Here is a 12823-nt window from a genome sequence, read left to right as displayed (position 1 = left end):
TGTTGGCTCCACTGTGGACCTGCACAGCCACCACCATGGGCTGAGGGGGAATCTCTGCTCCAGCACCCAAAACACCTCCCCCCCTCCTTCACTGAGCTGCATGGCTGCAGAGGTGTTTCTCGCACATATTCTCACTCCCCTCTTCCCCGGTTGCAATTTCCTTCTGCACAGAAGCTTTTCTCCCCCTTCTTTAAGACATTACCCCAGAAGCACCACTGTTGCCAATGGCCATCAGCAGATCCATCTTGGAGCTGGCTGCTCTACTGGACAGCAGGGAATCTTCTGGCAGTGCCTCAGCAAAACTATCCCTGTAGTGCCTTCACTACTAAAACTTTGCCACTTAAACCAAATAGAAGAAAACATCTCAATGGACTTGGAATCATTGTGATCCCAAATGGCACAAATAGTAATAAAATATATATTACTCAAAGAATAAGTTTAGGCTAATAGAATACCTTTATTTGAATCTAGTTCCACTGGAAATGTTACTGGAAGAGAAAGGTACTCTTTGTTTCCTACACATCCTTAACATAACAAGATTAGAATTGTTTCTGAGCTATCTACATTTTCTGATAGTTTGTTCTGTAATGCTCTGTTCTAGAAGAAAAAGAGACTAAAACTAACAGGTAGTTTTTGACTGCTGATGCACTGAGCTACTCAAGCTCAGCTAAAGCATTGCATAGGGACACAATCTAGATGTGTGTGCAGCTGTACATATGCAAATACTTATGAAGAAATTAAGACCATGTGGTATAAAAGTTTTATAGGGATCATTTGGAGATTGCCACATTATATATTACTGACTTTGACATTCTTTTGAGGTAACTAATGAGGCAATAAAAACATCTTAATACTGCTGAAAGGAGATTCCTATTCCTACTAATCTATCAACTTGGAAAAAATGCATCCTTGAGCTTTTCTGGGAGACAGGGGAACAAACCTGTATCCTGTAACACTCAACCTCTCTACTCAGAGCCCTATCACTATTGCTGACCTCTCCTGTAATTTCTACATCTACACCATTAAGAAATTCACTGCATTAAGACTGCTGCCACTAACAGACCTTCATGCACCCCAAACAGCAAAGCAAACAGGTAATAGTTAGAGTCTGAAACATACAGTGCAAGAACACAACCAGGCAATTAGACTGAGGTAACAGGCAGTCAGTTAGAAAAGTAGAGATAGAGTGGACAAAAGACAAGCACTTAGAAGTTTTTAAAAAGTTTAGTACCCTTTGAAACAGTATTTAAAACATAACATTTGCAATAGCTCTCCTAATTTCACTGATTGTTATTTTAGTAATTTCTATTATTCTTTCAACTTTTAGACCAAGAAATACATGAGAAAGCCTTCTGACATGTTGTAGAACATCCTCATCCCAGAGAAATTTACATCTCAGTAGGGGAAGAAAAAAAGGAAGCAGGCAAATATGAATACATGAGCTGTTCAACATGCTGAAGAATGGTTCAGAGACTGAACACCAGCAGTTTGGTATTTCTAGACATAAACTGCAAAGTTCCACAGCAAGCTCTCAAATAATTTAATGGCTTACAAAGGAACTCCTTAAAGTTGAGAATGCACTGGAAGGAAACAGAAAAAAACCTAAAGCATATTTGATCATCTCTTGACCAGTAATGAAGTCTGAAACTGCAATCCACAACTGCAAGAGCTTTGAAACTGAAAATAACTTGTTTCTATTTTATGTGATATAGATAAGGTCATCAGGATTTAAAAAAGGGACAACAGGGCCCCAGTTGTGGGTTAGAAGATGTCTAAAGCAGTATTTTCAAAGAATAAAGATTGGCTATGATAGCATTCTTGCAAGATCAGAAAAGGACTGAAGTTAGGCTGACAGGTAGAATTCTCTACGGAGATGTCAGAAACATGGGCAAAGAATCTTACATGTGTAGCTAGACCTGAAAATCATCCATGCAGAGACATCCAGGAATTTCTTTTAGCAGAAGCGTAAGAAGAACTGGAATCCCAAATGCAGAAGTGAAAATCTTTATGAAAACCAGATTCTTTTTTCCTCTGAACTTTGAGTTCATTGTGATTTCTGGTTTAGTGAAAACTTGAAACTAGACTGACATTCTTCACAAGACCAACTACAGGTGACACAAATCTGTCACTGATCAAGCCTTACAACTCTCTGAAGTAACAAGCACAAGGGAAAAAAACATCTGAAAGATCAAAATGTTTATTCAGAGAAAAAAGTCAGCAATGAGAGCAGACCACAAGCAGAGAAGGCTGCAATCATTCTGAATTACGTATTTACCCTAACTTAAATCTCATGAACAAAGAATTAATTACCTTTCTGAAGCCTATCTTTTTGATCAGATGTGCCAACAAGCAGAATATAAGTGATTTCATATATATTAGAAACACCATTAAAATATTAAAACAAGAAAAAGCAATTTGCTTATGCTGGTTGCTGTATTTTCAACAGTCAGCCCATTCAGCTATACAAAAAGAATATCCAGTTATAAGGAAGAACTATATTATCTTCCAGAACTTCTTGAAAGTTTTCTTCAGTCTCACATCATTACATACAAGATAGTTTACAAGGCTACACTTTCTGCTGAATTTGGAGAGATAAATACAGCACAGTACCAGAACCTTCCATTTTAGAACAAGCTTTTAAGTAAAGCACACAAAAATTCTTCAACACCATTAGCTTTATGCATTATAATTGAAAAAAAATACTAATAGTAATGTTCAAATTAGAGATCCACTGAAGTGGTATAAGGTTTCCTTCACTTTACAGAGCATACAAGGCTTCAAAGGAAGTAAGTCTGTAAGGAGATGGTTGGTAAACCATATGGTTTCCAGTCAGGATGTCCTGACACATACCACAGCAGTTCACAATTAAAAGTAAGCAGTAAGAAAAGACACCTGCTGACGCAAAGGATTTGCCAAGAGCTTTCTTCAAAAGAAAACAGAACTCAAAACAAACAAACACAAAAAAAACCCAACACCGCTAAAATAAAGAAATCTACATTGCACTCTACAAGGCAACTCTCACCAACACATTAGGAGCGGACATGAATCATATCACTGTGTGATTTTTGTATTGTTATGACTGGAAGTAAGCATGTATATATTTAGCAAGCACTCAGTGGTAAAAAATGAAAGGCAGTAAGCAAGTTAGTAAAAAATATCTCTCATTGAAGCAAACTGAGACAAAATTAAGCTCCTTTCAGTAGCTCACACTCAGGGAAAATCCAAGTACTTAATCCAGAACCACAGAAACAATAAGATTGCAACTCTGTGAAAACTGAGGCATTACCTTAATCTACCAGAAACTGATTTTGAAACAGTTAACTCTGGAACTTCCAGACAATTTACCTCTAGTTCCCTTACAGAAAAATATTAACCCCCTCTCCCCTTCTCGCCCACCCCTAACCAAAATAAACGCCACTACTCAAAACTTGAAGATATTTGTCTTACATTATAAGGCATTTTTTCATAGCATCATCGGAGATGAGAGTAATGGAGGCCCATTGTACACAGACAATAATTTCTTGCTAAAAACTATGTTCTATTTGATCAGAATTTATTTAAAGCAAAGTTGAAAGCCCCTGACTCGTTTGACAAAAGGACCCTTGTTCAAGCAAAGGACAGCAGCCTTAACACAATCTGTTTAAACACCTAAGGCTAGTCAAAGACAATACAAGGAAAGTAACTCAGCTAAAACAGAGTAAGTATCTAATGACTAGGACATCCGCTAAACACTGTTTTCAGCTGCAATGAATGGGTCAGAACAATTGGAGCATCAATGCTCACACACTTCCAAAACTACACTTCCAAACTGGCCAACTGAACAAGCTCTTCTGCCATGCTGCACAAAACAGTCAAAGAATTAGAAAACGCCTTGACACACCACAGACAGCATAAAGGTAGCTCTGCAGTTAAGATACCATAACAATTCTCCAGCAATCCACAACATCCAATGCAACAACAATGAATTCTGAAAAACTTAATCAGGAGGGGCTAATAATGAAAATGGCCCAAGTTTGAACATTATGCTTCTTTGACACAGATTTCTTCCTGCCTGAAGTTACCATAACCGCAATGCATTTCATTTTCCATAGGAAAAAAAACTCTCGTCAGAATATATGTAGAGGTGACCCAAACACCAATCCTTTTTCCTGAGAATACAGTAAGTGCTTGTTTAACAGCTACCACACTGCAACTGACCCATATGTTTCCATAGTGGAAGAATAAACAATAAGAATGCTGATGCCACAGGCACACAAGGAGAGTTGACTTTGGAGGGTAATTTTACTTCTTTCCAATTAGAAAGAGAGAAGCTTCTATTTCTGTTTCTCTGTTTAATTTTGTATTCCTTTTCCATAAGCAGCATACACAGGACATAAGATTTCCTACCAACTTTGACCATAGAATCAATTACATGAAGTTTTGCAAAGGATAACCAATACACTCAGTTTCAACTACCGTGCTCTGTATACTCAGATGCTGACAGATGTTAATTTAAAGAAAACCACAATACTAAGCTGCAGAGGTAACACAGCTTTTACTCACTAAGTCAATAGTATAAGCTTTGGAGAAGCACTCTAGTTTGCTCTTAAATAATTACTAAATAGCAAATCAATGCCATCTGCATTTATACAGTCAGAGTCAAGCAACTGGTGGGCCGTGACAGTGCACCCAAATAGTTTAGTCAATATTGTTAATCTTCATAGTAGAAAATTTAATTATTTTCAGGCCCAATGCATAGGAGGAATGAAAAGTGATTAAAAGTTGATGAAATACACCTGTTTTTTAAAAAAAATCCTGTTCAGAATTTATCATGATTTTACCAGCTTTAATCCCACAGGAATGAAGTGTGAAAAAAAATAGTACTGACTACTCTAAATAGACCAAGCAGTAAACAGACCTAACTACTCCAATGCTTACATAGTAGTAATTCTCTCCCAAAGCTGGTCTCAACATACCATTATTCTCTAATAGTAATACATGGCTAGGGTCTAGGTTTTAAAAGCCATCAGGTTTACAAACTCAGAAAAACAAAAGCTCATGTAATTTATGCACAGTTTAAAGGAAAACCTGAGTTATTTGTTAACAATATTCATTTTTTATTTATTTACAGGATAAAACATACATGGTGTTTTAAAAACAGTAATTTGCTTCCTGCAAGTCCAGAGATATATGGTCAACTTTCTTATTGAAAGCAAGGCTAGCCTTCTAAACCCTAAAAGAAATATTATCTTTAGCACTGCACAGAAATTGAAGTATTCTTGGTTCTTAATGATAAAGCTATTGTTTACCTATGAAAAAAGCAGTAGAGAAACTTGACATTGATGCTTAATATTGTTTTCCTTTCAATAATGCAGGTAATACTGTAAATTTACATAAGACATACCAATAAACCACAAAAAGTATAGATCCCGGTGTATGAAGTATAAAAAGGAAAGATATATGGACAGATAGCAATTTACATTCATTGATTATCAACATGCAGATTATGTTTTTCATTCCCTGCAAGAATGTTGCTTATAGTAACTTTTACAAACAAGGCTCTAAGCAGGAGCATTATTCAAACATTCTGTCCTGCTAAAGAACTCTTTTTCAAAATCCATTATTATCTTCACACTGATAATAAAAGTTTAAAGAGAAAGCACACAAACAGAACTGCAATATTCTGCCTATTCCAACCTAAAGTATCAGCCCATGGAAAGTTGACATTATCATGAAATCTGAACAATTTGAAAGCAGGACACATAACCAATTCTACACAAAGAAGTTTGCATGGTGTCTAGGTAGCCAGAATTTTTGCATATACCACAAAACTACTCTCACTGTACAGTTCTCATAGGGTAGGAATGTTTTGTTAATCCCTTATTGTTGAAAACAAGTAATTAATACAGAAAACCTCATCTGCCAGACATCAAAATTACAGAAAGAAATGAAGAAAAGGTAGAATATAGCAATTTTAAAAAAGAAAAAAATGCAAACCAGAAATTATTGACCTCTACCACTAGTTTTTAAGGCTGCTCTTTTTTCAGTGTTTGGTCAAGATAAAAGCTTTGCTTTGTTTCCATTATTCATTTTCTTAACATCATTAGGTTGGGGGAAAACTTCAGCTACCTTACTACAGCCATAAGATGATTATCATAGCTACTATAGTTAAAGAATAAACAAGCACAATAACTGTTATTACAACAAGTAAAATAGGCCTCCAAGCCACAACCTTACTATGGATAGCACCCTACTGACTTGGCAGAACTTCTGCCTTTGCTAGGTATTAATTTGATCAGTCACCCACCACAGAAATCAGTCATAGGACACACACTCCAGAAATTGGATTTAAAACAACAGTTGACTGAGCAGGTTTCTATTTCTGATTTTAATCCCTTGGTTTGATCTAGATGGAGGAAAAAATGATCTTCCTGTGCCTGCTGCCACACAAGGCTATGAGATTTAAATCTGTTTGCCAGCATATTAAATTTGCTCAAACACATCCTTTCAGTACAAGTACCAAATGCTAAAATCACAACCAACAAGCTTGAGCATTCTCACACTATGACATCATCCTGTCTGGTATACTTTAATACAATTTGGAAATAAAATTTGATTAACTGAGAGCAGCTTAAAGAGGATACATTAAAGATCCAAATTGAGGACACTTATACAGTAAAATGAAAAAGGAAGCACAGTGCCCAGCCCTTCCAGTGTCTTCTACCAAACAGGCCTTCCTGGCTATTCTGATGGGCTGTGACAAATACAGTTATCATGTATTGGATGAGTGAAAGCAATCCAGAAGTCCAAGCAATGGAATAAAGACTTTCTGGTAACTGTGATTTTACAAATAAATTAGGGTATAACCTTACTATATCTGTAAAGATCTGTAAATGGTCTGACACAGAGAAATCAGAGCTCTGCATTCCCCACGTGGTTTGAACAACAAACCAGATTCCTAGTTCCCAAGCTGAAAACTTCCTCCTACTGAAAAGAGTACCTACTTTCGAGTATTTATACTTGCAGTCCTTAACACAAGAGAACTCACTGTTAACAGCATCCTGACCATTGACAGGAAAATTACAACAAAGTCTTTGTGATAATAACCATTTTTATTAAACCTGGGGTTTCAGTTTATAATCGCTGCCCACAAACACCGTGGAAATACAGATACTATTCTTGTAGCATCAATAAAGAGCCTACAAGAACTTTAAAAAATACTTAAACACTTGTAAAGGCATACTACATTAGTCTCCACCCTGCCAGTATAACTAATTATAAATGTCAAGAAATGTTGAACATCTTATTTCACAAGAGCCACAGGGAAAGCAAAGAGTTGCACAAATCACAGAGAATCAGAGTTAAAAAGTGGTAACTGTATCACCATACAGACCCAAGGCCAACAGGTAGCAATCCTCACTGCTCAGCAGTTCCAAGAGGAAGCTTTCAAGTATCACCCAGCGTGCAAAGCAGAGTGCCTGCGTCTCCTGAACAGCCAGCCATGTTACAATCAAACTCTTCCTACCACTGGTAAAGCACTCTCGTAGATAATCTATTATGATATAAGCTGTCATTTCAAAGAATACTAAACAAAATGTATCAGGTTAGTGAGGAGAAACATAAGAGCTAAAGTCTATCCCCCCACTTCCTGAAAAATGAGTTTCAGAACAGTATATTTCTAGTTTCAAAATTAATAGTAGATGTACTTATAAGTCATTAAAATGCACAACACATACTTAAAAAGTTAGGCATGCCATACTAATCTGTTTACTAAACTGACAAGAGTGACATCCCCCAGTCCCCACGCACATTCCTAAAAGCACAAACACATCTATGTTGCCATCACCAACATATCTCACAGGACAATTAGCTTAACTGAAGTTTAATATTTCAGAGGTCTTGTTTGCAGACTAACAGTGTGACACAACATGAAACGCACAGAATATGTGATTACAAGTCTAAGTTAAGCAGCTTTTGGTTAGGACAGCTCTTCAACTTTGAGTCATTTTAAAGGATCTGAAAATAACAATAGCCTAAGGCAAACACACACATTTGTTTTCCTTCCACAAACCAAGATTTAAAAAAACATAGCCAGAGGCCACTGGAAAAAAACAAAAAAAAAAAAAAAGACAAATGATACTTAAATAACCTAAAACATAAGTCCCCTTACTCCCCGAGGCACAGCACTCAAAGCTGCAGGAAGAAGCTGTTTGCCCCTGTGTACCTATTTAAATAGCCCCACTCTTCATTCTGTGTATACACGGACGCACAGAGACACCCACCACTTTGTCCATAAGTTTCCAGGTCTTCTCCACAGTCCTGCGGTCAGCAGCTGCCTGTTTGGGGGGGCCCACAGCATCCTGAATGGCATCGATGAAGCCCAGGATCCGTCCCTTGCGCGGGTTCCGGCCGTTGAGGGAATTGGCCATCTGGGAGCCAAGCTGGCCGCAACGACAGAGAAACACAGGCTCACAAGGTGCTCCGAAAACATCTTGTCATAGAGCCCGCCGCAGCCTGCGAGGCAACGCTTCCTTCTTCACGGGCAGGAAAGGGCAAGATCAGGGCATGTTTAGGAACAAGCTTAACTTTTCATGACAAACAGCGTAAACCCACCTGGCCCGGGTTTACGTTGGCAGAAGCGATCCCGGATTTATTGTCAACACCGACAGTCGGGAGGGGGGGAACACACCCGCGCCCGGCTCCGCGCCGCGCCCCTGCCCGTCCCTGCGCCCCGGCCGCGGGCACATGCCCGGCACGGCACAACAAAAGAGGCCGCGGCGGAGCGGGGGCAGGAGCGGGAGGAGGGAGCAGAGGAAGGCAGCGCGGGCAGCAGGCAGGCACCGCAGGGCAGGCGGGGGCAGCGGCGCGCACACGGACCCGGCTCCCGGCACACGCAGGGACCGGCACCGCACGGCCGGGGGCCAAGGGCGAGAGCGGCCGCCGGCAGAGCTGGGAGCGGGCGGCGGCAGGGAGGTGGTTCCTCGACCCCCGCGGCGGAGCGGAGCGCAGGAGAAGCGTCTCTCCGGACGAGACTCTCCTCCCTCCGGCCGCGGCAGCTTCAGTGCCGCGGGAGGCAGGCGGAGCGCATCCCGCCCCGCCGCCCGCGCCCGTCCCGCTCCGCTCCGCGCCGGCCGCCCCGCAGGACTCTGCCCCGTGCGGCTGCTGCTGGCGGCGGGCGACTGAGCGCTACCTCAGGGGGAAGCGTGGAGAACTCCTGCCCTGCCGCCCGCATCGCCCTCCCGTACCCCAGCCCAGCCCGCCCGGCGGGTGGGTGGGAATGTGCGCGCGTGTGTGGAGAGTCCTACAGGCACATGCAAAAGAGACAGAGAGAGAGAGAGAAAGAGAGAGAGATGCACACGCACAGGTCTGTCTGCGGCACCGCTCGCAGCCCCCGGCAGGCTGTGGTCTCCCCGCACTCCTAGGAAGTGAGGCTGGCTCCCCGGCGGCGGCGGCCCCGCTCCTTCAGCCGCGCCCGCCCCCTCCCCGCGGCGCGCTGGCGGCCGCTCCTCTCCTCGGAACATGCCCACCCCCGGGACAACACTGCGTGCGCGCCTGCGCGCCGCGCCGCCAGCGCGGCCCTCTGCCCGGGGGTGGGACCGCTGCTACACGACAGCCAATCGCAAGGGCAGATCTTCTTGATTGACTCTGCATCTAGCAAATGGGCGTGGGTGCAGGCACGGGGCGGGGCAGCGGCCGGGAGCGGGCTCGGGATGGGGAGGGGGCGGGAAGCAGCGACCGGCAGGGGAGGGAGCGGTAGCGGAGCTGGCCGGGATCGGGCTGAGCGAGGGGGCCTCTGGTGCCACCTGGTCCCGCCGGCTGACGGGCAGCCTGAGGCCTCTGGGGTGGTGGCGGCCGGGTGGGGATTGCCTTCGTGGGGACGCAGACATTGTCCCTGGCTGTGCGGTCTCCATGGGCAGCGTGTCCCTCCCTCCCTCCCCGGTGAGGCCGTGGGACCCCGACGTGCTGAGCGTGCTGACAACTGCTAGATCTCCGCTTTTTGGAGCGCGCTGCCTTGGCGTTTCCCCTTCGCGCTTTTGGGAGTTCGCTGGGGTTTTTTTTGTGGCCACAGAGAACAAGAAATTTTTTTCCTTCTGTCTGGTTTCTTTTCTTGTTTTGTTGCTTTTTTTTTTTTTTTTTTTTTTTTTTTGAGAGTGAGGGAGTTTTGCTGTTAAGCAAGTGCTGAGATTTCCATATTTCCATGCCTGGGAATGGGCTGGAGAGTTCCAACCAAAAGGTGGTGAGGGAAAAATGTAAGCACTTTCTGGTTTAAAAAGCCCTTTTAGATGCCATTATTTTGATAAGAGCACTTCAGCACTTCCCCTGAGGATATGGTAAATAAAAGTCAACTGATAGAATGCTGCAAAGAGTGAGGCTTACCTGCATAGGATGCAAGACACTTGACTCACTTGACTTCAGATCCTTTTGAAGGTAGTACAGAGAACAATTATACTTTGCAAGGGTTAATCTTCTAATGAGCTGAAGTAAAAGGAAACAAAAATGTAACACTTAGCAAATTGTATTAGAGGGGTTAAGTTTTGGTTTTCAAAGTATCTTCAAATTGAGTAGTTTTCTTTCCAAAGATTTTCTTTTTAATGGTTTGCTCTTTTTTTGGTTCTTTCCCTACTTTTTCTTGGATTTGACTTTTTTATTAAAGTAGGAGTCAGGAAAAACAGAAAAACTCGTAGAGTATTTCAGTGTCGCTTTTATTCATATTTTAATTTATAGGTATTTTTAGCGCAGGTATCTTCCTGTTGATTTAAAATGTGTCATGTTATTCTTTTGAACACATAAAACAATAAAATCCTATCAATAATATCTTCCTCAAAGGTTGTTCCTCTATAGCTTTTAAATATGAATTGGCAGTTACTTGCCTTAAGTGGGTTGGAAGCTTCTCATTTTATTGTAGTCTCTGTAAATTACCCTCTTCCCTGTGTTGGTTTAAAACCTCTCTGGCTGATGTCCCTATCCCTTTTTTCTTTGGAGCTCAGCTTTCATAAGATTAAGTTGACAGTGACTGCTTACTCTGTTGCTATCTCTCATTTGGTTGTGAAAAGAGCAGAGGAGCTGACGCTTTTTCAGAACCTGTAAAGTCCCTGGTTCCTGTTCTCGATTGCTTTGTTGTCATTGTTGTTATGTCATTCCCTTCATATCCCACACTCTGCCAAGAGCTGTGATCTGTGAGCTCTTGGTAGCTGTCTGGGGCTGAGTCATGGTATCTTGCAGTTCATCCGAGTGCAGGGCCAGCAGGAGCGAGCAGCTTGGTTCCCTGCAGCCCTCTGCAGCCCTGCTGCATTGCTAAGGGAGTAGCCAGCTCCATGGGGAAAGTGAGTGGCTTTCAAGCAGTGTTGTCTCATTGCCTGTGCTGTACAGTAAGTACAGATGTTCTGGGAATTGCAGTCCTCGGAGGGTCATGTGAGTACATTGGAAGCAAGCCAGCTGGGAGAGCAGGTGGAAGGGATACCTATGGCTGCAGCTTCAAGGCTGTTAAAGATGGATCAGGATTCTGTGGGCTGTGCTGTGGAGGGACGAGAGGACACAGCACTGCTGATGTGGCTTCAAGCATACAGAGTGACAAGGCTGTTTGACAGAATACAGCTGAGAGGTGAGGCTGGGAGGAGTGAAGCAAACAGCTGCTGTGTTTGAAGTTCAGGGCATGTCTTGTTAGCAGTTAGCACATAAAGACTGAGCTTGCCCACGGGGTCTTTGGGGTCTGTAAGGATTAAGGGTGGTGGCTGAAGGCACTGGCCACCTGGAATATTTTAATACAGGCCAGCAGCACTGTGTTAATGTCCAGGTATTCCTACTCCCCAGCTTCAGGCTCTCTGATAGGCTAAAATAGGAAGCTAACCTGCTATGTATAGATCCACTGAGAGACCACAGGGTGTTTCAATGCAGAAACCTTGGTCAGGTACTTTAAATCTCCAGGAAAGAGCATCTTTCTGTTTGGGCTACATGTAAGGTACGTGTGTAAGTTTGGTGTCTAAGGTCCAAAACTTTTGTATATACAGTTAAAATGACTCCACAGATCTCTTTTATTTACAAGTTCTCCAACTGAATGTTGATTCTACTTGTTATTATACTGAAGAATGTTACAGTTTGGATCTGTGATTTAATCTCTCTATGAAAACACTACAGAATAAAGCACAGTAAGTCTGAGGTGTCAGATTTTGAGATTCATATATTACATGAGACTGATCCTCAGCCTAATCAAGGTACTAATGAGTCATGTAATGATGACAACATTAGAATGTCATCCAGGATTTGGTAAAATTTTGTAGTGAAAATTGTGGAGTAAAGGTGATTGGGAGTCAGGATATGATGAAGGAATCGAGACAATGTAAAAGAAGCCTTGAATTGAACTTTCTTAAGTCCTTCTTTGTAAAGTGGGGATTTTAGGTCCAAGCATTTTACTGAAAAGCAAAATCATGTGACTTCTTGAAAAACCCAGCTGCTTGGTAGAGAGAAAAAAAGATATAAAAGATTAAGCTAACATTTGCATTTGTTCATTGTAGTATTTTCCTATCTGTTAACTGTTTTGGGTTTTGTTGGGTTTTTGTTTTTGTGGAAGTTTTTTTGGTTGTTTTTTTACTTTCTTGGTGTCTCTCATTTTTCTGGAGTTAGTAGACTGTCTTATGAATGAAACTTTATCTTGGTGCTCTTGAATGAACTCCATTCCATCAAAGAGCAATTGACAGACATTGGAAGCAAGAGAGATGTTTTGGTTTGGTTTTCTTTGTTCACCAGCTATTAAAATATTACTGATTTTCTGCAGTCAGTCAATGCATGTGGTTTGGGACCTTTTGTCATTTGTGTGTTTGTTGCTGTGGTACAAGTGGTTTTGTAC

At 41.9% G+C, this 12823-nt stretch overlaps 1 protein-coding gene across 2 annotated transcripts in view; it reads right to left on the bottom strand.

Moving 5' to 3' along the window:
* CBLB (Cbl proto-oncogene B) overlaps nucleotides 1-9500 on the bottom strand; it is a 128551-nt gene extending 119051 nt beyond the window's left edge. The window contains exons 1-2 of one of the 2 annotated variants that reach the window (XM_071433501.1): nucleotides 9342-9500; nucleotides 8262-8420 (exon numbers count right to left, since the gene is read on the bottom strand). In XM_071433501.1, coding sequence (XP_071289602.1) covers nucleotides 8262-8420; nucleotides 9342-9500 — 318 coding nt within the window. The remainder of the gene's footprint in view (nucleotides 1-8261; nucleotides 8421-9341) is intronic. The other variant, XM_071433502.1, reaches the window with a different exon arrangement.
* Between the last annotated feature and the right edge of the window lie 3323 nt (nucleotides 9501-12823).

This window comes from Agelaius tricolor, unplaced genomic scaffold (genome assembly GCF_023055355.1).
Source record: "Agelaius tricolor isolate 1412-34295 unplaced genomic scaffold, bAgeTri1.0.p SCAF_9, whole genome shotgun sequence".
In the NCBI taxonomy this organism is placed as follows: Eukaryota; Metazoa; Chordata; class Aves; order Passeriformes; family Icteridae; genus Agelaius; species Agelaius tricolor.
Note: the sequence above shows the minus strand (reverse complement) of the source record. Positions and strands in the feature narration are given on the sequence as shown.